At 47.7% G+C, this 24,790-nt stretch overlaps 1 protein-coding gene across 1 annotated transcript in view; it reads left to right on the plus strand.

The window, feature by feature from the left end:
• LOC136580280 (vomeronasal type-2 receptor 26-like) overlaps positions 1-24,790 on the plus strand; it is a gene marked incomplete at its 5' end in the record, with an annotated part of 53,082 nt that overhangs the window by 15,462 nt on the left and 12,830 nt on the right. The window contains one exon of the mRNA XM_066580723.1: positions 4,839-5,657. Coding sequence (XP_066436820.1) covers positions 4,839-5,657 — 819 coding nt within the window. The remainder of the gene's footprint in view (positions 1-4,838; positions 5,658-24,790) is intronic.

Genomic DNA, 24,790 nt, shown 5'->3' on the forward strand with positions numbered 1-24,790 from the left:
GGTTGTCTGTGTTAGATAAGACTGTGAAATAAAACCCATCTGCTCAAGTGCAATTCCTGCATTCCCACACCCCTACCCATATACATACTCACAGACAAGTGGTCGTTAGTAGTTTGATTATCCTTTCAGTGATACCTTGTTATTATAAGGATACCCATGACGTCTATACTGAGTATGCCATTTTCCAAATAAGGAATATGGAAAAATACCTCTGCAGCGCCACCTATAGGAGGGTGGCATTCCTTCAAATTAACGGGACTTTTTCACAAGTCTTAACAATAATTGGGAATAGAAAACCAAGGCAGGAAACCATCCACAGACAGCTGCTGTTTTTCTGGTTTGGTTTCCTATTCCCAATCATTATTAAGACTTGATAAAAAGTTACATCGATTTGGGAAGATGAAACAAAAGTGGACCTTTTTGTACAAATGCACAATGTTATATTTGAAGGAAAAGAGAGCACTCAACACCAACACCAAAACCTCATCCAACAGTGGAGCCTTGTGGAAGGCGGATCATGGTTTGGAGCAAATAGTGGAAGGAGCATCATGGTTTGGGGCTATGATAGAAGCAAAAGGTTTTTTCAGGCAGCACTCACTCAACATCCACAAAGGCAGGACCAAAATCCCATGCAATGCCACGGAATCGGCATCCCAGATCTCAGTTCCACATAAACAACATATAGTAGAAAGTGAGGTCCACAGCAGCATAAGTTGATGCATAAAATCTTTGTATTTTAGTCCTCCATGTAGATTGCGGCGATCTACATGGAGGAATAAAATACGTTTTTATGCATCAACTTAAACTGCTGTGGACCTCACTTTCTACTATAGTTTGGGGCTACAGTGGAGAAAGTATCATGATTTAGGGCTATGATGGAGGGGTTTCATGGTTTTGGTGGCTTTGGCATGTGATCACAGAGGAAACAATGATCAAACTGAAGGGTGATGCAACAAGGCAAGGATCCAAAGTACACAAGTGATAACATAAACAATGGTGGTAAAAAAAAAAATGTTTTAGAATGGCAAAGTCAATCCTGGCCTTAATGTTATAGAGATGCTGGGACATCAACTGAAGAGGGATGCTCACACAAGGCATCCCAGAAATAATGATAACCTGTAAAACATTTTCAAGGATAAATGGCCCAGCATTTCTCAATATTGTGCAAATCTTATTTGCAGCTACAGCCCATCGCAGAATAGACATATTTAAAACTAAATTGTAGTCAAACTATTAAAAAATTCAGGCTGAAAACACATACAGAAGCTGAGTAGTACCCACACATGAAGTTTGGAAAGTGCAGGGCTGTAAACTTTGAGACATACACATTACATAAATCTACATAGACAAACCCCTGTTGGTATCCAAGATGAAGGAATCCCTATAAAGTATACAGAACACAATGACCCATAAAGCAAATATTGGTAAAAGGAAAGAGATGTGGTTTAAGGCATGCCAACCAGTAAATGGGTTACAATGTAAGGTTAGTACACTGAGAATGACAGGGCCAGGATTGTCTTACTGCCTTCATTCATTCAACACAGATCTAAAATATGATCCTTGGATTAAACAGTAAGTTGATTTGTGATTTTCAAATGTAACCTAGAATGATTTTTACTTTACAGAGTGAATTCATTCATGGTTTAGTACTAGAGATGAGCGAGCATACTCGTCCGAGCTTGATGCTCGTTCGAGTATTAGGGTGCTCGAGATGCTCTGGAAAGCAATGGGCTGCGGGCGATCTCAGGATGAATTTTTGGGAAGGGCTTAAAAATATAAGCCCTTACCTGAAAATCATCCTAAAATGTGTAAAAAAAAAAAAAAAAAAATGTATACTCACCTTTCCACTGCAGCCGGAGTTCAGCCGCATCCGGCCGGCAGTTCTCCTGAACTGCTCTGTGTAGTATTCAGCAGCCGGGGATTTAAAATCCCTGCCTGCTGAATGAGCTGCCTCTGATTGGTCACAGCCTCACCAATCAGAGGCAGCTCTCACTCACACCCATTCATGAATTCATGAATGGGTGAGTGCTGCCTCTGATTGGCTCAGCGCAGGGACCAATCAGGGGCAGCTCTCAGCTGTCAATCAGAGGCAGCACTCACTCACCCATTCATGAATTCATGAATGGGTGTGAGTAAGAGCTGCCTCTGATTGGTGAGGCTGTGACCAATCAGAGGCAGCTCATTCAGCTGTGGCAGAGGAGAACGATCTTTATGCTGACAATGCGGGGGGGGGGGCGGGGGGCACTCTTGTCGCTATTGTGGCTTAATAGTGGGACCTGGGAACTTGAGATGCAGCCCAACATGTAGCCCCTTGCCTGCCCTATCTGTTTTTGTGTCGTTCCCATCACTTTCGTGAATTTCCCAGATTTTCACAAATGAAAACCTTAGTGAGCATCGGCGATATACAAAAATGCTCGAGTCGCCCATTGACTTTAATGGGGTTCGTTACTCGAAACGAACCCTCGAGCATCGCGGGAAGTTCGACTCGAGTAATGAGCACTCGAGCATTTTGGTGCTCGCTCATCTCTATTTAGTACACGTTGGTTCATGGTTTGACGTGTTTCACCACAACAACAGCTCATCAGGAACCTACAGAACCTATTCTCTCAATAGAGAAAAAGGCAATGAAAACTTCCCAGATTTTGGGAGGAATCAACTATAGGATCTATATGTAACAGGACCCAAACTAAGGGGTTGTCTGAATACTCGGTCCTAATAGGCAGTTAAATAGTGAGAGTTTTCTCAACCTTCGGCTAATAATATAGTCATACAGAGACTCGGTTAGGAAGTAAAGAGGAAGAAATAACTGGGTTTTCAAATTAATCTCTGAGGGAGAGGTGGGATAATAAACTATCTATGTTAGACCCCCATTTCTCAATGTCTGCTCTATATCAACCTTCACCTTGTAGTTAGTATAACCACAAAAACTAAGTCCCTTTGAGGAGTACTCGCACCCTAAAATCATTTCTAGGCTAGCTTAGAACAACCAGGTTACGCAGCTAAGGCTGTTCCTGGACCTAGAGGGCTAGGACCACGTTAGCTAAGCTAAATAGTGGATGGAAGCATAACACCTGGCTGTATGAAGCTTAAGTTCTTGTGTAGTGGCACAGCATATGCTTTCCTGCCCCCTCCATGAATATCATATTTGCTATGTCTAATGTTGATGAACTGTGCAAAAACTGTCAAGTCATCGTGCTATGTGTATTGCACAGCTGCAGCACGTGATGGGTTAACTGTTTGCATGAGACTGGGATATGACTGTCCCTTAAAAGTAGCAATTTATGTCCTGTCACATGGTGTGTCTGAGATTATAAATGTGTGTGATTGAGAGCGGGAAAGTTAGTTCCATTCAGGGTTCATCTTCCTAGTCTAGGAGAGGAAAGCACAGAGCAACATGGGGGTACCTTTAACCCTAATGTGGTGAAGATGGAAGAGGAGGAGAGGTTTCCCATTGTGAAAGGACCATGAATGCTAGAGGAGTGATCCCCAAAGAGAGAGAAAGCATGAGCTGAACATGAGACTAATTGTCCAAGGCCCAGTGCAGAGGTACTCTAGTTATTTCTGAACTTCCTACATGAGCCTCCTAAAGTCTGGGATCACCACGTAGAGCTACTCTTCTTCAATTGTTCACACCTGAGCGTCCTGAAGTCTGGGACCACTGGGTGGAGGTACACATCTTCAATTGTTAACACACAGGTGTTCTGAAGTCTGGGATCGCTGTGTGGAGGTACTTCTACTCAAGTCTGTCTTAATGCTTGCACTTGGAATATTTTTTTTTGCCTTGTACTGATGGAAGTTCATTTCAAGTAAAGTTTCGCCAAGCCCTGACTGTTCCCATGGACCTGAGGTACATTATATCTGTCTGTGGCTCATTTATTCTCTGCCAAAGGTCATTCCAGTGTGTAACGGAAAAGTAGTGTCACCCATGACAACACCTCAATCACTGTTCGCTATGTTTATTGGGCATCCCTTTCCAAGGAGTGTCCGGAAGAAGCCCAGGAGTGCCCTGGCTGTGGCTACATGCAGTCCTCTGGAAGGGAGCGTGGTAAGTGCCGCCGTGACAAGCCAGCATCTTGTCGTCTCAACTCCTTAACGTATGCCCTGTGTCCAGGATCTAGATAAATATGATTTAAAAATAATAAAAGATGAGACGTGACCTGTAGCCCTGATGGTGGACTATAGGCAGGGGCATAACTATAGGGGATGCAGTTGCACCTCGGCCAAGGAGCATTAGGGGGCCATAAGGCAATATAGAAAGCCCAATACTATAAATAAAGCATTATAGTTATGGGGCCCTGTTACAGTTTCTCGTGCGGACGGTGCGCTGAATACATGAAACACATGCTTCTTTAGGCACTCAGTGCATACTCCCATCCTCTGTGTGCCTCGACAGAAATGTATGCCTGTTCCCAACAGGCCCACATTTCTGGCATAACTTAGGCCAGTGTCTGGGATAAATTATTCATAAGTTTCATGGTACACCCTCCAAACAAGCTGCACCCACTTTTCAAAGAAGGTTGCAGGGCTGACGCAGAAGGCTTAAAAGTCACGACATTTTTGTGCAAACGGCCCTTGCAGAAAATGTTCCCCATTGTGTCTGGCTATAATTGTAACTTAGATACAACCCGACCACATTTTATAATCAGTGCAGAAATGTATGGACTTCATTTACTGTTTCTTCCATCTGCAGTTAGAGTCCAAGAGCGGAGGTTCTGCCCTATGTGTGGGCTAGGCTGCTATTTCATACCAGCAATCATTTCTATTTCTTTTGGTTTTCCATTAGATTCTAGGCTGTTTATTTGGCATTAATACTTGTTTTATATCATTACTCTTTATAGATCAGTTATGGGGCAACAAGTTCTGTTTTAAATGATCGACATCGCTACCCAACTTTTTACAGGACCAGTCAAAGTGCCCAGATCAGTTGTTTGGTGTTATCCAAGATAATGAAGTTCTTTAGATGGACATGGGTTGGGATTGTATCTTCAGACGATGACAGCGGTAATGAGGAGATTCGGATTTTGACACAATATCTGACCATGAATGAAATCTGTGTGGCCTACACCATAAAAGTAAAGCGTGTGAGCTTAAATGCTATACATGAGATAGAAAGAAAAAACATGGAGATCATCAGCAAGTCATCAGCCCAGGTTATCATACTCTGTGGGACGTATTCTGTATACCTTGCAGATTGGTTACACGCATTACGAATTGTGTTGCGGGATAAGACTCTGGTCTTCGGTCCTCCATTTGCTTTAATGGCAGCTCTTATAGAACATCACAAAGAAGCATTAAATGGGAGTTTGGCTATTGAACCTTCTCGGCTGCCTCTTCCAGATATGAGCAGCTTCTATGAAAGTTTCCAGACTGTAAATCATCCAGAAGACATGTTACTGGTTCATATTTGGCTGGTAAATGTCCACTGTCTATCAAGACATCCCCGAATGAATGAATTACATCAGTTTGCATACAATAAATCTCTTCATAACTGTACTGGGACAGAAAGGGTCACAGACTTTTATAACTTCCAAGACCCTGGTCTCTCCGACCGAGTCTATAAAGCTGTGTACATATTGGCTCAGGCTCTACATGATCTACACCTCACCAGGAACTGTCAATCTGCAGAGATAAATTATCTCCATAAGTACAGTCACATGGTAAGTGCAAAATGCGAGTGCCCATAAACATCTTATGGTATAACTGATATGTATGCCCAACTGTACTGTGAATAGTTGATCGTTGGCACATACGCCGGCGTTGTGTACCTACTGCCATTATATTGCACTGCTAATGATGTTCTCCCTCTCCTAACATTCACTTTATTCACAAGCTGTTGGCAGAGATATATGTACGATGTACATACTCCGTGATAGTAGTAATTGTACACAGTAAAGGCTCTCATACACATTAGTGTTTAGTCATCCAATCCACCTATTACAGCTGGGCCAGACAAATCTCTAATTTCTATGCGGGCTCCTCAACTTCCTCTGACAGATGAGTTTGGAGAAAAAAAGTATCAGGGACCTTGATGTCTGAGCCTTGTGTGGTGCAGAGTGTAAGCTCTCACCTACAATTAGAAGGTTGCAAGTTCAATCCTTGTGTGGTTCAGGTGGCTGGCTCAAGGTTGACTCAGCCTTCCATCCTTCTGGGGTCTGTAAAATAAATAAATAATTACCTGAAAGTGCTGCAGAATACGTTGGTGCTATACAAATAGCAAGATTTTTTTATTTTAATGCTTGATCCTTTTGTTCTCTTGAAGAAAGTTTGTATGGCTGTGACCTATCCCCCCTAAAGATGTAAACACCCAGCCAAGCCCAACAGAGCTGAGGGACACAATGATCATTCAGCCAACAGCTGTTGAAGGTGTGTGGGCACCTTTAATTTAACCCCTTGGTAACCAAGCCTACTTGTACCTTAATAACCAGGCAAATTTTTGGAAACCTAACATGTGTAACTGTAACATAGAATAACTCCGTAAAGGTTTTGCATCTCCAAGTGATTCTGACATTACTTTTTCGCCACATATTGTGCTTCACTTTGGTCGTAAAAATAGACTGATATAACTTGTGTACATTTGTTAAAAGCAACACAATTGGGAAAATTGGGGAAAAATTGTCTTTTTTTTTTAATTGCAATATCTCAAATATGTGCAAACATACTGTCCAGATTTTTGATAAGATATATACTCCATGTGTTTAACTTTATTCTGGAAGCGCATTTACAAAACTTTAGTTTATTTTTTTTTTTAGCATTTAAAGGTGAATATCCACTAGCGTTTTTCCACTCGCGAATTCGCTGCGTTGTTTTTTTTTCCAGATGTCAATGGGACTTTGTAATGTTAAAATCTCAATGCAGTTGACGTTTTTGCTGCGTTACCATTTTAACATTAGAAAGTCCCATTGATATTTGAAAAAAAACAAAAACGCAGTGAATTAACAGCGGGAAAAAAATGCTAGTGGGTAGTCACCCTTAGAGACATACAGATTTAACATTCATTATTAAAATTTTGAGGAATATTTTGTTTTCCTGCACGAAGCCAAGTTTGCAAACGCTCAGAGGTGTCAGAATGATAGATACCGACACAAATGACCCTATTTTGAAAAATACACCCCTTAACGACCGCCAATATGCCTTTTGACGGCCTCCCAAGCTGGCTCTCTCCTAAACCCCCTGCCCCTCCCCTGAACCCCCTGCCCCTCCCCTGAACCCCCTGCCCCTCCCCTGCACCCCAAAGCAAAAAGTTTTAGTGCACCTGGAAATATAGAAAGCTGCCAAATCCATATTTTGTAAATAGAAACTACCAGGGACCCTTGTGATTGGTCCATGGAGACATGGATGGCTGTGATAGTCATATCACAGCCATAGATGGCATGTGTTTTGAGAATTATGCACAAGATTAGTGCTGTATGATGCTCTGCCCTCTCAGAGCGTTTTCTGGGAGGAGAGAGAGAACACGTTCTTCTTGCGCTGTGACGTGCCGTGCTAAGCTAACCCACGAGAAAAGGTTAGCAGAGGCAGGCGAGGGCCCCCGCCTCTACCTTGCCCAGCTTCTCGGAGGGGGTGCCCAGGCTTGGGGCAGTCACCTCATTCTCACACCACTGCATGGGAGAGGGGATCACAGAGAGTCAGACGGTGGAGACGGGCAGGCCCCCGCCTCTACTTTGCCCAGCTTCTCGAAGGGGGTGTCTAGGCTTGGGGCGGCCGCCTCATCCTTGCACCGCAGTGTGGGAGAGGGGCTCGCAGGGGCTCACATGGCAGAGGTGGGCGAGGGCCACCGCCTCTACCTTGCCCGGCTTCTCAGAGCTTGTGTCTGGGCTTGCGGCGGTCACCTCATCGTCGCACCACTGCGTGCGAGAGGGGCTCACATGGGGGTCACACGGCGGAGACGGGCAGGCGCCCACATCCACCTTGCCCTGCTTCTCAGTGGGGATGCCCAGGCTTGGAGCGGTCGCCTCATCTTCGCACCGATTGCGTGGGAGAGGGGCTCACAAGGGGTCACATGGCAGATATGGGCAGGCGCCCACCTCAGCCTTGCCCGACTTCTCGGAGGGGGAGCCCAGGCTTGAAATGGCCACACATTGGCCCCACGGCCAGACAAGCAGAGTGGGGACTTGGCAGGGAAGAGGGGGACTCAGTCGCTCTGCCCCAAGGGAGGCAGCGGTGGGGGAAGGCTGTGGTGCATTGACTGAGTGCGTCCCCACTCCTCAGCACTTTGAGAAAATGTGTCAAAGACCACAGCTCTTTCCCATTGGCCCCGACAAGGTGCTCGTTGTGACGTTTTGCGAGTCCTTACTTTACCGACGTCGGCTCTATCAGGGGAAACTGGCCTGCTCCTTCCGCTTTCTGGGAAACGCTGCTCGGCCCGGAGCGCCCAGGATTTTCCTCATTCCACGTTACCATCATTAGCGTTACCATCCCACTGCTTTGCCTTCTGAGAAGTTTGCTGCTAAGCATAAAGGCCAACGCTTTGTGGTTGGAACAGGAGACGGGGATGACAGTATGTCGCTTAATAGCCAGACCACCCTCATGTCTATATTTCAGTGCGGTTTGGAGGAGGAGGGGGAGGAGGAGAAGGAGGAGGGGTAAGAGCCTGCTGGCCACACTGCAGAGGGTACCCATGCTGCTTGCCTCTCATCTGTTCAGCACGTATGGGCTAGTGAGGAGAGCGATGTGTTGCGTACTGGTACCCTGGCACACATGGCTGACTTCATGTTAGGCTGCCTTTCCCGTGACCCTCGCGTTAGACGCATTCTGGCCAAACATGGATTACTGGGTGTACACCCTTCTAGACCCACGTTATAAGGAGAACCTTTCCATTTTCATTCCCGAAGAGGAAAGGGGTACGAGAGTGATGCAATACCACAGGGCCCTGGTGGAAAAAGTGATGCTAAAGTTTCCATCTGACAGCGCTAGTGGCAGAAGACGCAGTTCCGAGGGCCAAGTGGCAGGGGAAGCGCGGGGATCAGGCAGCATGTCCAGCACAGGCAGGGGAACACTCTCCAAGGCCTTTGCCAGTTTTATGTCTCCCCAGCAAGACTGTGTCACCACTCCCCAGTCAAGGCTGAGTCGGAGGGAGCAATGTAAAAAGATGATGAGGGAGTACATAGCCGATCATACCACCATCCTCCATGATCCCTCTGCTCTATACAACTATTGGGTGTCAAAGCTGGACATGTGGCACAAACTTGCACTGTACACCTTGGAGGTGCTGGCCTGCCCTGCCGCTAGCGTCTTGTCAGAGAGGGTGTTTAGTGCAGCTGGGGTATCAACTGCCAGCGCCGACATGCTTACACTCATAAAGATGAACAAAGGCTGGATTTCTCCAGACTTCTCTTCTCCACCGGTGGAAAGCAGTGGAACCTAAAGATTCTTTTAGCTGCAACAGGAGAAATATGCATCCTCTCTCTAACCCCCAAAAAAGGAAGAAGTAACTTGGTCTATCCCTTTCGGAACTTCCTCCTCCTCCTAAAACAGCATGTCATTGTGCTGAAACGCCAATTTTACGGGGGTTAAAACAAATGTTGTCGGAGGGCTGTCTCCAGGCTCTGTTGCAAATAAAGCGACAGCTACATTAAAAAAAAAATGTTTATGGCTTTTACCTGCTTTCAGGGTTAAGCAATTTTTCAGGGGTACACTTGTACTCTTGGTACACCGATTTTTCAGGCCCTCGCCTATACTCTTACCCAACAAATTTTTCTTACCCTCGCCTATACTCTTGGCAAACAAATTTTTTCAGGTGTTCGCTGATACTCATGGTACACCAATGTTTGAGGGGTTCGCCTGTACACTTGCAAAAGAAAAGTTTCAGGGGTCCGCCTATACACTTGCTACTAAGAGGTTTGGGGGGTCCGCCTATACACTTGCTACTAAGAGGTTTTGGGGGTCTGCCTATGCACTTGCTACTAAAAGGTTTGACGGGTTCGCCTATACTCTTGCAAGAGAAAATTTTCGGGGGTCCACCCATACACTTGCTGCTAAAAGGTTTGGGTGGTCCACCTATACACTTGCTACTAAAAGGTTTGAGGGGTTCTCCTATACTCTTGCAACAGAAAAGTTTCAGGGGTCCGCCTATTTACTTGCTACTAAGAAGTTTGGGGGGTCCACCTATACACTTGCTACAGAAAGGTTTGATGGTTTCGCCTATACACTTGCTACTAAAAGGTTAGAAGGGTCCGCCTATGCACTTGCTACAAAAAGGTTTGAGGGGTCCGGCTATACTCTTGCAACAGAAAAGTTTCAGGGGTCGGCCTATACACTTGCTACTAAGAGGTTTGGGGGGTCTGCCTGTACACTTGCTACAGAAAGGTTTAAGGGGTTCACCTGTACTCTTGCAACAGAAAATTTTCAGGACTTCACCTATACTTTTGCTACAGATATGTTTCTGGGGTTTACCTATACATTTGCAACAGAAAAGTTTCAGGGGTCCGTCTATACATTTGCTACTAAGAGGTTTGAGGGGTTCGCCTAAACACTTGCTACTAAAAGGTTTGGTGGGTTCTCCTATACACTTGCTACTAAAAGGTTGGAGGGGTCTGCCTATACACTTGCTACTAAGAGGTTTGGGGGGGTCCGCCTATACACTTGCTACTAAAAGGTTTAAGGAGTTCGGCTATACTCTTGCAACAGAAAGGTTTCAGGGGTCCATCCATACATTTGCTACTAAAAGGTTTGGGGGGTCCACCTATACACTTGCTACTAAAAGGTTGGAGGGGTCTGCCTATACACTTGCTACTAAGAGGTTTGAGGGAGTCGCCTATACACTTGCTACTAAAAGGTTGAAGGGGTTCGCCTATACAATTTCTGCTTAAAGGTTTGAGGGGTTCGGCTATACTCTTGCAACAGAAAAGTTTTTCAGGGGTCTGCATATACACTTGCTACTAAGAGGTTTTGGGGGTCCGCCTGTGCACTTGTTACTAAAAGGTCTGAGCGGTTCGCCTATACCAGTGATGGCAAACTTTTTAGAGATCGAGTGCCCAAACTGCAACCTAAAGCCTACTTATTCATTGCAAAGTGGCAACACATCAGGGGGCGGGGCTTATGACGACATATGATTTTTACCTCCATCGTTCTTAAAAGAACAGGGCCGTTTGGAAATAGACCAGGTGCAGATTTTGACTTCTTTTGGATGCGGAAATGCTGTGGAATTTGCCATGGTAATTTCCGCTGAGGACATTCTGCAGCATTTTCACCTCGTGTAAACATATCCCAGCAGTGATAGTGACCCCCCAGATCGGCCCCAGTGGTAATAGTGACCCACCCCAGTGCAGCCCCAGTAGTAATGGTGACACCCCACAGCGGCCCCCAGTAGTAATAGTGACACCCCACAGCGGCCCCCAGTAGTAATAGTGACACCCCACAGCAGCCCCCAGTAGTAATGGTGACACCCCACAGCGGCCCCCAGTAGTAATGTGAAACCCCACAGTGGCCCCCAGTAGTAATGGTGACACCCCACAGCGGCCCCCAATAGTAATGGTGACATCCCATAGCAGCCCCAGTAGTAATAGTGAGACCGAGACCTATATACTTACCCCCTCCTACTCTGCTCGGCGCTGCTGCTGGCGCCCATTCCGGGTGCACACTGTGATGACAGTGTGCTTCAGGACGCCTCAACCCCCTGCTCCCGTGGAACCTAAGAGAGACAGCAGGGGAGGGGTATCCCGGCTGCACATTGACGACACTGTGTGCGCCGGGATCAGCGCTGCTGAGTGAACGCTGGCAAGGGAGCTGCGGCCCCTGCCAGTAATCACTAACGTGGTGAGCGGCCGAAGGTGGCACGTGCCATCAGGGAGGGCTCTGCGTGCCGCCTCTGGCACACGTGCCATAGGTTCATCATCACTGGCCTATACTCTTGCAACAGAAAATTTTCAGGGGTCCATCTATACTCTTACAACAGAAAAGTTTCAGGGGTCTGGCTATACACTTGCTACTAAGAGGTTTAGGAGGTCCACCTATACACTTGCTATAGAATGGTTTGGGGGGTTCGCCTGTACACTTGCTGCTAAGAAGTTTGGGGGTCCGTGTATACACTTGCTACTAAAAGGTTTGAGGGATTCTCTTATACTCTTGCAACAGAAAAGTTTCAGGGGTCCGCTTATACACTTGCTACTAAGAGGTTTGCGGGGTCCACCTATACACTTGCTACTAAAAGGTTTGAGGGGTTCGCCTATACACTTGCTACTAAAAGTTTGGTGGGGTCCGCCTATACACTTGCTACAGAAATGTTTCAGGGGTCCGGCTATACACTTGCTAATAAAAGGTTTGAGGGATTCGCCTATACTCTTGCAACAGAAAAGTTTCAGGGGTCCGGCTATACACTTGCTAATAAAAGGTTTGAGGGGTTCGTCTATACTCTTGCAAAAAAAAATAAAAATCAGGGGTTCGCCTATACACTTGCTACTAAGAGCTTTGAGGGGTTCACCTGTACACTTGCAACAGAAAATTTTCAGGGTTCACCTATACTCTTGTTACAGAAATGTTTCTGGGATTTGCCTATACATTTGCAACAGAAATGTTTCAGGGGTCTGCCTATGCATTTGCTACGAAGCGGTTTGGGGGGGTCTGCCTATACACTTACTACTAAGAGGTTTGGGGGGTCTGCCTATACACTTGCTACTAAAAGGTTTGATGGGTTTGGCTATACACTTGCAACAGAAAAGTTTCAGGGGTCCGCCTATACACTTGCTACTAAAAGGTTTGAGGGGTTCGGCTATACTCTTGCAACAGAAAGGTTTCAGGGGTCCGCCTATACCCTTGCTACTAAGAGTTTTGGGGGGTCCGCCTATACACTTGCTACTAAAAGGTTTAAGGAGTTCGGCTATACTCTTGCAACAGAAAGGTTTCAGGGGTCCATCCATACATTTGCTACTAAAAGGTTTGGGGGGTCCACCTATACACTTGCTACTAAAAGGTTGGAGGGGTCTGCCTATACACTTGCTACTAAGAGGTTTGGGGGGGTCCGCCTATACACTTGCTACTAAAAGGTTTAAGGAGTTCGGCTATACTCTTGCAACAGAAAGGTTTCAGGGGTCCATCCATACATTTGCTACTAAAAGGTTTGGGGGGTCCACCTATACACTTGCTACTAAAAGGTTGGAGGGGTCTGTCTATACACTTGCTACTAAAAGGTTTGAGGAAGTCGCCTATACACTTGCTACTAAAAGGTTGAAGGGGTTCGCCTATACAATTTCTGCTTAAAGGTTTGAGGGGTTCGGCTATACTCTTGCAACAGAAAAGTTTTTCAGGGGTCTGCATATACACTTGCTACTAAGAGGTTTTGGGGGTCCGCCTGTGCACTTGTTACTAAAAGGTCTGAGCGGTTCGCCTATACCAGTGATGGCAAACTTTTTAGAGATCGAGTGCCCAAACTGCAACCTAAAGCCTACTTATTTATTGCAAAGTGGCAACACATCAGGGGGCGGGGCTTATGACGACATATGATTTTTACCTCCATCGTTCTTAAAAGAACAGGGCCGTTTGGAAATAGACCAGGTGCAGATTTTGACTTCTTTTGGATGCGGAAATGCTGTGGAATTTGCCATGGTAATTTCCGCTGAGGACATTCTGCAGCATTTTCACCTCGTGTAAACATATCCCAGCAGTGATAGTGACCCCCCAGAGCGGCCCCAGTGGTAATAGTGACCCACCCCAGTGCAGCCCCAGTAGTAATGGTGACACCCCACAGCGGCCCCCAGTAGTAATAGTGACACCCCACAGCGGCCCCCAGTAGTAATAGTGACACCCCACAGCAGCCCCCAGTAGTAATGGTGACACCCCACAGCGGCCCCCAGTAGTAATGTGAAACCCCACAGTGGCCCCCAGTAGTAATGGTGACACCCCACAGCGGCCCCCAATAGTAATGGTGACATCCCATAGCAGCCCCAGTAGTAATAGTGAGACCGAGACCTATATACTTACCCCCTCCTACTCTGCTCGGCGCTGCTGCTGGCGCCCATTCCGGGTGCACACTGTGATGACAGTGTGCTTCAGGACGCCTCAACCCCCTGCTCCCGTGGAACCTAAGAGAGACAGCAGGGGAGGGGTATCCCGGCTGCACATTGACGACACTGTGTGCGCCGGGATCAGCGCTGCTGAGTGAACGCTGGCAAGGGAGCTGCGGCCCCTGCCAGTAATCACTAACGTGGTGAGCGGCCGAAGGTGGCACGTGCCATCAGGGAGGGCTCTGCGTGCCGCCTCTGGCACACGTGCCATAGGTTCATCATCACTGGCCTATACTCTTGCAACAGAAAATTTTCAGGGGTCCATCTATACTCTTACAACAGAAAAGTTTCAGGGGTCTGGCTATACACTTGCTACTAAGAGGTTTAGGAGGTCCACCTATACACTTGCTATAGAATGGTTTGGGGGGTTCGCCTGTACACTTGCTGCTAAGAAGTTTGGGGGTCCGTGTATACACTTGCTACTAAAAGGTTTGAGGGATTCTCTTATACTCTTGCAAAGAAAAGTTTCAGGGGTCCGCTTATACACTTGCTACTAAGAGGTTTGCGGGGTCCACCTATACACTTGCTACTAAAAGGTTTGAGGGGTTCGCCTATACACTTGCTACTAAAAGTTTGGTGGGGTCCGCCTATACACTTGCTACAGAAATGTTTCAGGGGTCCGGCTATACACTTGCTAATAAAAGGTTTGAGGGATTCGCCTATACTCTTGCAACAGAAAAGTTTCAGGGGTCCGCCTATACACTTGCTACTAAGAGGTTTGAGGGGGTCTGCCTATACAATTGCTACAGAAAGGTTTGAGGGGTTTGCCCCAACTGTGGGTGCACAAAGGTTTCCCATAGCTGTGTTCAGCTGTCTGGCATGAATACACAGAATGACTAGGGCAAAGGTGTGGGCCGAGATTCTGGGTGGGGTGAAACTCTGCCATGTGTGGTCACTCTGATTTCTTCATGTGTAATACTGTTTTTGAGCTTCATGGGCTCGCCTATGCTGTGGGTGCACAAAGACTTCCCATTGCGGAGTTTTACCTATTTGGCAAAAATACACTGACTGACTAGGGTAGGGTGCAGAGTGCAGATGGCTTTCCCATTGCGGTGTTTAACTATCTAACACCTACACAGAATGAATTGTGTGAGGACACATGGATTTCCCATAGCTATGTAACTCACGGCACCTTGCGTCACACAAGGTGGATGCTGGAACTGAGCCTGACCCAGGGCCCGCTCACGTGCTTCCCACACAAAGTATTGTGGCTCCTACCTCGGTCATGGTTTCTCGGGCTTATTATGCCACCTCCCCCTGCTGCTTGGGGTCTGGGGATCTGCGTTGGTCGGCATGTATTATCTCTCGTGCTACAAATTACCACAGTTATCCGAGATACTGGATTGGAGCATCCACAGGAAGCGTTAGTGATTTCATGAGACTTTCACAGGGTCACTGTATACCTGTGGTGGCTACTTTTGCGACACCTCCTGCTGCAAACCAATCTTTGGTGTTAGTATGTGCTGCTGCATTGTGGAGATGTGTAGAAGTACTGGCACCTGAGTCCCCTTTATGCCCACGTTAGCGGTTCCGGACAATTTTGTGACGGAGGTGGCACGGGATTGGAATGATGATCGTACGCAATTTATCATCAATTCTCAACAGCATTGTGGGCTATCGCCCGCACTTTCGAAGAGGGTCGCTGCCTAGCCATGCCAACCCTCTGTAGTGTTAGTCTCCGGTTCCTCCTCATCCAGTACGCACTTATAAATAGACATGAGGGTGGTGTGGCTATGCAGCCAGCGTGTGGCATGAGGGCAGCTGAACGCTGCGCAGGGAAAATTTGTGTGTGCTGTGGACGCAGGGTTGTGCGGGGGGTTGGGCAGCATGTAACCCAGGAGAAGAGGCAGCGGTGTCACCCGCAGACAGTGATTGTCCTTGGTTGCAGGTAGTGTGGTGCTTAGCTGAGGTGTGCCTTGTTAATGAGGGTTTGTCCGATGTAAATTCTTAGGGGGGTGACCGCCAGACTCTTGCCCCTATTGTGGCTTAGTGTGGGACCTGGGAGACTCAGATGCAGCCATGCATGCTGCCCCTGCCCTTCCCTATCCGTTTCTGTGGTGTTTCCATGACTTTCTGAGGTTTTCTGGTGTTTCACAAATCATCCCCTATGCGGAGCATCGGTCCCATACAAAAATGCTCGAGGCCCCGTTTGACTTCAATAGGGTTCGTTACTCGAAACGAGCTCTCGAGCATTACGGAAAGTTCGACTCGAGTACTGAGCACCCGAGCATTTTAGTGCTCGCTCATCTCTAGTCTTAACTGATTCAAGCTGGCTCTCCGGTATACCACTGGAACATCGGGTTACTGATATATGCGTTCTTGGATGTTGGGTGGCGGTGGGTCCCCTTGGGCAGGGTGTGTCTCATCTGGCACCTGGTAAGTCAATCTACCACCTCCTTTCTTTTTTTTCTCTTATTGGATTTCTAAACTATGGAGCACTATTTCAAGTTTTGTTTTGCCTCAAAGTTTGGATTTTATGGCTGCGGTCAAGATCTAAAGAATTGAATGACACAAAAGTCCTAAGGTGAGGCAGACTGGTCAAAGTGCGGTGCAAGAAAAAGCATGTAGGCTTATTTATATTAGATATAGGGTGATTATGAGGGCATCTCAGTGGTCCTGGGATAATTTGCTTTGTTCTTAAAGGGGTTGTCCCGCGGCGAAATGCAATTTTTTTTTTTCAACCTACCCCCGCATTCTGCACCGTTAAAATCAATACCGTTTGAAATTAAAAAAAAAAAAAATCACTTACCTCCTTCCCAGTTCGCGCAGAATCTTCTTTTCTTCTTTTAAAGATGGCCGCCGGTACTTTCCCAATGATGCACCGCGGTTTTCTCCCATGGTGCACCGCGGGTCTTCTCCCATGGTGCACCATGGATTGTCTTCTCCTTCCTTGCGTTCCACTGCCAATACAGCCACCTAATTGGCTGATCGGCACCACGTGATGGAGGCTGAGCTACGATGACGACGCGCAGACCAGCTCTATGGCGCGAGCGTGCCGGAGCGGCCCCATTCACCAGGCAGAAGACCGCACAGCGCAAGCGCGTCTAAAGAAGCCAGAAGACACAGAAATTAAACGGAGCCATGGAGACGGGGACGCCAGCACCGGAGGGGGTAAGTGTATAACTTCTGTATGGCCAATATTTAATGCACGATGTATATTACAAAGTGCATTAATATGGCCATACAGAAGTACTTAACCCCACTTGCTTTCGCAGGACAACCCCTTTAACAGGAGACAAACAGCAGATGGACTTTAGTGTGTAACACTGAACCACCATGTACCCAAACCTCATGTGGAATTTCAGCAGTTCTTGCTGCCTTGCCACTTTTCAGCTGTTTGCTAGCCTTGATGTCTCCTCCAAGGTGGGGATCTCATTAAGTTCTGTTTCCTCTGACTGTTTTGGGATGCAATGTATTGCTGAGTCCTGTACCATGTGTTGGTGCTGACCACTGATTTAGGATAGATGTCTTGTCTTCTAGAAGTGTTAGACCATCTACACCGTGCAAGGGACTTTGAATTCTGTGTAAAAAAACCTATATATCATCTTCAGAGCCTCATAAAACACCATGCATTCATCAATCTCTGTGAGGAGCTGATTTTTCTCTGCAAGATTGGTCCACAATTCTTTTTGGATAACTCACAGTCTATACTGAAGGTTACTACAAGTAATGGGAAGTGTTTGTGCACCCACAGCATATCCAAGCCCCTGGATCCCAAGAAAAGTATTACACATGAAGAAATCAGAGTGCCCAAACATGGCAGAGTTTCACCCCCGCCAAGGGCCTCGGCCCACATTTCTATCCTAGTCAGTCAGTGTATTTGTGTCAGACAGGAAAAACACCGCAATGGGAAGTCTTTGTGCACTCACAGCATAGGCAAGCCCAAGGAACTCAAGCATGGTATTACACTTGAGGAAATCAGCGTGCCCAAACATGGCAGAGTTTCACCCTGTTAAAAACCTCTGCCTACATTTCTACCCTAGTCAGTCAGTGTGTTTGTGCCAGACAGGTAATACAACGCAATGGGAAGTCTTTGTGCACCCACAGCATAGGTGAGCCCAAGGAAATTAAAGATGATATTACGCCTAAAGAAATCACAGCACCCAAATATGGCAGAGTTTCCCCCTGCTAAGGGCCTCGGCCCACATTTCTACCCTAGTCAGTCAGTGTATTTGTGCCAGACAGGTAAAACACAGCAATGGGAAGTCTTTGTGCACTCACAGCATAGGCAAGCTCAAGGAACTCAAGCATGGTATTACACTTGAGGAAATCAGCGTGCCCAAACATGGCAGAGTTTCACCCTGTTAAGAGCCTCTGCCTACATTTCTACCCTAGTCAGTCAGTGTGTTTGTGCCAGACAGGTAATACAACGCAATGGGAAGTCTTTGTGCACCCACAGCATAGGTGAGCCCAAGGAAATTAAAGATGATATTACGCCTAAAGAAATCACAGCACCCAAATATGGCAGAGTTTCACCCTGCTAAGAGCCTTGGCCTCGGCCCACATTTCTGCCATAGTCAGTCAGTGTGTTTCGGCCAGACAGGTAATACAACTCAATGGGAAGTCTATGTGCACCCACAGCATAGACGAGCCCCTGGAAACCAAGGAAAGTATTACACATAAAGAAATCAGAGCACCCAAACAAGGAAGTTTCACCCTGCCAAGGACCTCCACCACGGCTCACACCCTCAGTAATCGTGGTCATAAAGCGGACTCGGATGCTAGTGTAGCTGTGACCGTCTCATTAATGCAGTAACGTTCCTTTTGTTTGGCCCAAACCAGTTCCTCAGATAACTGTGGTAACACAAGGGAAAATGCATGTTGCCCAGTGCTGATCCCCTGACCCCAAGTAAGAGGAGGAGGTGGCCTTTCAAGGCCAAGACACCATGACCAAGCTAGGACCCGCAATAGTCTGTGTGGAAAGTACGTGAGTAGACCCTGGGGCAGGCTTGGTCCTAGCTTCCACCTTGTGTGACCCAAGGTGCCACGAGTTACATAGCAATAGGAAATCCATGTGTCCACACACTATTCATTCTGTGTAGGTGTCAGATAGCTCAACACCGCAAGGGGAAGTCTTTGAGTTACTTGGGCTCGCCTATGCTTTCAGTCCACAATGATAGTATTATATAGGATGAAATCAGAGTGCCCAAACATGGCACAGTTTCACCCCGCCAAGGACCTTGGACTCAGCCCACATTTCTGCCCTAGTCAGTCAGTGTATTTGTACCAAATAGGTAAAACACTGCAATGGGTAGTCTTTGGGCATCCACAGTATAGGCAGACCCCTGTAACATTTCTGTAGTAAAAGTGTAGGCGGACACCAGTAACATTACAGTAGCAGAAGTATAGTCAGACCCCTGTAACATTCCTGTAGCAGAAGTATAGGCAGACCCCAGTAAAATTCCTGTAGCAGAAGTATAGGCAGACCCCTGTAACATTCATCTAGCAGAAATATAGGCAGACCCCTGTAAGATTTCTGTAGTAAAAGTATAGGCAGACCCCAGTAACATTCCTGTAGCAGAAGTATAGGCAGACCCCTGTAAGATTTCTGTAGTAAAAGTATAGGCAGACCCCAGTAACATTCCTGTAGCAGAAGTATAGGCAGACCCCAGTAACATTCCTGTAGCAGAAGTATAGGCAGACCCCAGTAACATTCCTGTAGCAGAAGTATAGGCAGACCCCAGTAACATTCCTGTAGCAGAAGTATAGGCAGACCCCTGTAACATTCCTCTAGCAAAAGTATAGGCAGACCCCTGTAACATTTCTGTAATAAAAGTATAGGCAGACCCCAGTAACATACCTGTAGCAAAATTATAGGCAAACCCCTGTAACATTTCTGTAGCAAGAGTATGGGTGGACCCCAGTAACATTCCTGTAGCAGAAGTGTAGGTGGATCCGAGTAACATTCCTGTAGCAGAAGTGTAGCTCGACCCGAGTAATATTTCTGTAGTAAAAGTATAGGCGGACCCCAGTAACATTCCTGTAGCAGAAGTATAGGTAGACCCCTGTAACATTCCTGTGGCAGAAGTATAGGAAGACCCCTGAAACATTGGTGTACCAAAACTATAGGCAGACCCCAGTAACATTTTGGTAGCAAAAGTATAGGCAGACCCCTGTAACATTTCTGTAGCAAGATTATAGTTGGACCCCAGTAACATTTCTGTAGTAAGAGTATAGGCAGACCCCATTAACATTTCTGTAGCAAGAGTATAAGCGAAACATTGGTGTACCAAGAGTGTAGGCGAACACCTGAAAAAATGTTGTTACCAAGAGTGTAGGCGAAGGCCGTAAAAATTAGTTAGATAACAGTATAGGCAAGGGCCAGAAAAATTGGTGTACTAAGAGTACAAGTGCACCCCTGAAAAATCGCTCAACCGCGAGGGCAGGTGAAACCCATAACTCGCTGTTGCGTAATTTGTAACAGAGCCTGGAGGTAGCCCTGTGAAAAAAATAGGTTTCTGTTAAAGTATCAATACTTTTGAAACTTTTAAAAATTGTAAAAAAAATTTATAAACAGAGCCTTTTGGGCCTCAGAAAAATTGGCAGTTCAGCGTGATGACATGCTGTTTTAGGAGGAGGAGTAGGAGGAGTAATAATATCCGAGAGTGATTGACAAAGCTTATACCCCCTTTTTTCTGGTGATAGAGAATGGTTTTTTCTCCTGTTGCAGTGAAAAGAATCATTAGGTTCCGCTGCTTTCCGCCAGTGAGAAGAGAAGTCTGGGGAAATCCAGCCTTTGTTCATCGTTTTGAGTGTAAGCATGTCGGCACTGGCAGTTGACAGGCGGGTACGCTTATCCGTGATGATTCCCCCAGCTGCAATAAACACGCTCTTTGACAAGACACTAGCGGCAGGGCAGGCAAGCACCTCCAGGGCGTACAGCGCAATTTCATGCCACATGTCCAGCTTTGACACCCAATAGTTGTATGGAGCTGAGGCATCACGGAGGACGGTGGTACGATTGTCTACGTAGTCCCTCACCATCTTTTTACAGTGCTCCCTCCAACTCAGCCTTGACTAGGGAGTTGTGACACAGTCTTGCTGGGGAGCCATAAAGCTGGCAAAGGCCTTGGAGAGTGTTCTCCAGCCTGCGCTCGACATGATGCCTGATCTCCGCGCCCCCGCTGCTACTTGGCACTCGGAACTGCATCTTCTGCAACTAGTACTGTTAGATGGGAAGTTTAGCATCACTTTTTCCACCAGGGCCCTGTGGTATTGCATCATTCACGTAGCCCTTTTCTCTTCGGGAATGAAAGTGGAAAGGTTCTCCTTAAACTGTGGGTTGAGAAGGGTGTACACCCAGTAATCCGTGTTGGCCAGAATGGTGAGGGTCATGGGAAAGGCAGCCTAACATGAAGTCAGCCATGTGTTGCAGAGTATCAGTACGCAACACATCGTTGTCCTCACTAGGAAGATGACTTTCGGGATCCTCCTCCTCCTGTTCTACTCTACGGCCCATACACGCTGAACAGATGAGAGGCAAGCAGTATGGGTACCCTCTGCAGTGTGCCCAGCTGTCTCTTCCTCCTCCTCCTCCTGCTCCTCCCTCTCCTCCAGAACATGCTGAGATATAGACTTGAGGGTGGTCTGGCTATGAAGTGACATACTGTCACCCCCTGTGTCCTGTTCCAACTGCAAAGCGTCGACGTTTATGTTTTGGAGCAAACTTCTCAGCAGGCAAAGCAGCGGGATGGTAACACTAATGATTACCGCACTGCCGGTCACATCTGGGTAGACTCCTCAAAGTTTCCAAGGACCAGGCAGATGTCTGCCATCCATGCCCACTCCTCAGTAAAGAATTGCAGAGGATGACTACCACTCCACCGCCCATGTTACGGCTGGTTTTCCCCTATTGCTCTACGCTGCTTGTACATTTTGGCCAACATGTGCAGCATAGAATTCCAGCAAGTGGGCACGTCACACAGCAGTCGGGGCTCTGACAGATGAAACCGATGTTGCAGGGTCCTCAGGGTTGCAGCGTCCCTGGTAGACTTGCGGAAATGTGCGCAGACGCGGCACACCTTGCTGAGCAGTTCAGACAAGTGGGGGTAGTTTTTCAGAAACCGCTGAACCACCAGATTGAAGACGTGGGCCAGGCATGGCACGTGTGTGAGGCTGCCGACCTGCAGAGCCGCCACCAGGTTACGGCCGTTGTCTCACACGACCATGCCCGGTTGGAGGCTCAGCAGCGAAGGCCAAAGGTTGGCCTGCTCTGTCTGAATCTGCAACTGCTTGGGGGCCGTGTGCCTCTTGTCACCTAAGTTGATTAGTTTCAGCATGGCTTGATGGCGCTTGCCCACCGCTGTGCTGCCGCGCGCTACCGACTGTTGGCGACGTGCTCACACTTCTTAATTGAGAGGTATAGGTGGCAGAGGAGGAAAAGGGGGAGGGTTTGGAGGAAGTGGCATAAAACGCAGCAGACACCAGCACCGAGGTAGGACCCGCTATTCTGGGTGTGGGTAGGAGGTGAGCAGTCCCAGGCTCTGATTCAGTCCCAGCCTCCACCAAATCCACCCAATGTGCCGTCAGGGAGATATAGTGGCCCTGCCCGCCAGTCTTTGTCCACGTGTCCATGGTTAAGTGGACCTTCCCAGTAACCGTGTTGGTGAGGGCACAATTTATGTTGTGGGAGACGTGCTGGTGTAGGGCTGGGACGGCACACCAGGAAAAATAGTGGCGACTGGGGACCGAGTAGCGGGGGACCACTGCCGCCATCATGTTTTTGAAAGCCTCCGTTTCCACAAGCCTGTACGACAGCATCTCCAGGCTAATTAATTTGGCTATGTGCACGTTTAAAGCTTGTGCGTGAGGGTGGGTGGCGCCGTGTTTGCGCTTTCGCTGCAATGCTTCTGTTAGCGACAGCTAAACGCTGCACTGAGAGACATTGCTGGATGGAGTGGAGGACAGTGGAGATAAGGGTATGGGTGCAGGCCCGGAGGCGCTCGTGCCTGTGTCCTGGGAGGGGGATTGGATCAGTGTGGCAAGCTGGGGCACAGGGGAAGAGGCAGTGATGTGACCCGTAGATGGTTAATGGCCTTCGTCCAAGTCCCAGGGGTGCTGGGGGGTGGTGAGGCTGGTACTGGTGGCTTCCTGGCTGATCTTCGTGCGACACAGGTTGACCACCCCTGTTCGTCAGTCGTCCGCACTCTCACTAAAAAACATCCACACCTTTGAACACCTAGCCCTCTGCATGGAGGCTTGGCGCGAGGGGGTGCTTTGGGAAACAGTTGGGGGATTCTTCATTCTGGCCGTGCCTCTACCCCTGGCCACTCCACTGCATCTTCCAACCTGTCCTGCTGCTGCACTTGCCTCCCCCTCTGAAGCCCTGTCCTTGGTATGCTTAACAAACCAGGTGGGGTCAGTCACCTCATCGTCCAGCTGCTCTTCCTCTGAATCCTATGTGTGCTCCTCCCTTGGACTTACTGCCCTTACTACTACCTCACTGATAGACAACTGTGTCATCATCCACAAAAAGCTCTTGAGACAGTTGCCGGAGATCCCCAGCCTCATCACCCGGACTCCGGGAACTTTTCAAAGGTTGGGCATCGGTCACGACAAAATCCTCAGGTGTGAGAGGAAACATTTTTTCCCACTCATGGCAGGGACCCAAGAACAGTTCCTGGGAGTCTGCCTGCTCATCAGAATATGTCATTTTCATGGAGTGAGGAGGCTGGAAGGAAGGAGGAGCAGCAGCCAGAGGATTCAGAGTTGCAGTCCCTAGGCCAGGAGTAGTAGACTGCGTAGAAGACTGGGTGGTCGATACATTGCTGGAAGCATTTCCTGCATTCCACGACAGGACCTGCTCACACTGCTCTGTTTGCAATAAAGGTCTGCCACGCGGACCCGCAAATTGTGATATGAAGCTGGACAGCCCAGAATCTTGCCTCTCTCCTAATCCCGCAGCAGCCGGCAGTGAATCACCACGACCATAAACTCGGCCTGTACCCACACCTTCACTTGGACGTCCACATCCGCATCCACGTCCACATCTTCGACCCTTACCCCTATTTCTCATCATGGCGGATTAAGAATATAGCAGGGGCCAAATAAATTACCCCACTGTACAGCACTAACAACTGTGGCTTAATTCACCGCACACAGAGACTTGTAGATAGCGGAGGCTCTATGCTATGACTAGGAAAAAGTAACCCGCTGTCTTGCGCTGATACCTAGGGGTAATTTACTGCTCGCAGGGACTTGTAGATTATAGAGGCTGTGTGGAGTGGGAGAAGACTCTAAAGCCAGTGGCTAGTGCTGGTAACTGCGGCTATTTCAACCCCACCAAGGAAAAGGTATTGTGGAACACTCTGCACAGCGGCAGAGCTGAAATATTTTGTAGTGGCCCAGGAAATATTACAGTACTGTTTAGCGGTGAGACCTCTGTCTAATGCACTGCAGACACAGAGTGGTATAAATGAAGTCACTTGCAGTAGGCTAGGAGATGTTAGAGTGCTGTTTCACGGTGAGAGCTGGTTGTATGGCACTGCAGCCTGAGAACGCTATTACTGAAAGGCTGGGAACTGGCCTAGATGCGTAATACACTCCCTACTACTCCCAGCAAGCCACAAGTATAATGCACACGGTCAGATGTAGCCCTAAGAAGGAGCTTTGGGGTATTTGGCACGGAGGATCAGGACTGTATAGTGTATAACTTTCCCTATAAAAGTGGCTGTGCCCCAACACTCTGTGTTGCTCTGTGTGCTCCCAGCCAGCCACAACAGTAATGCACACTATGAAGCATGAGTAGCCCAAAGAAGGACTGTTGGGGTTCTTGAAGACTGGATCCTAGTTTA

Source organism: Eleutherodactylus coqui, chromosome 1 (assembly GCF_035609145.1).
Source record: "Eleutherodactylus coqui strain aEleCoq1 chromosome 1, aEleCoq1.hap1, whole genome shotgun sequence".
Lineage (NCBI taxonomy): Eukaryota > Metazoa > Chordata > Amphibia > Anura > Eleutherodactylidae > Eleutherodactylus > Eleutherodactylus coqui.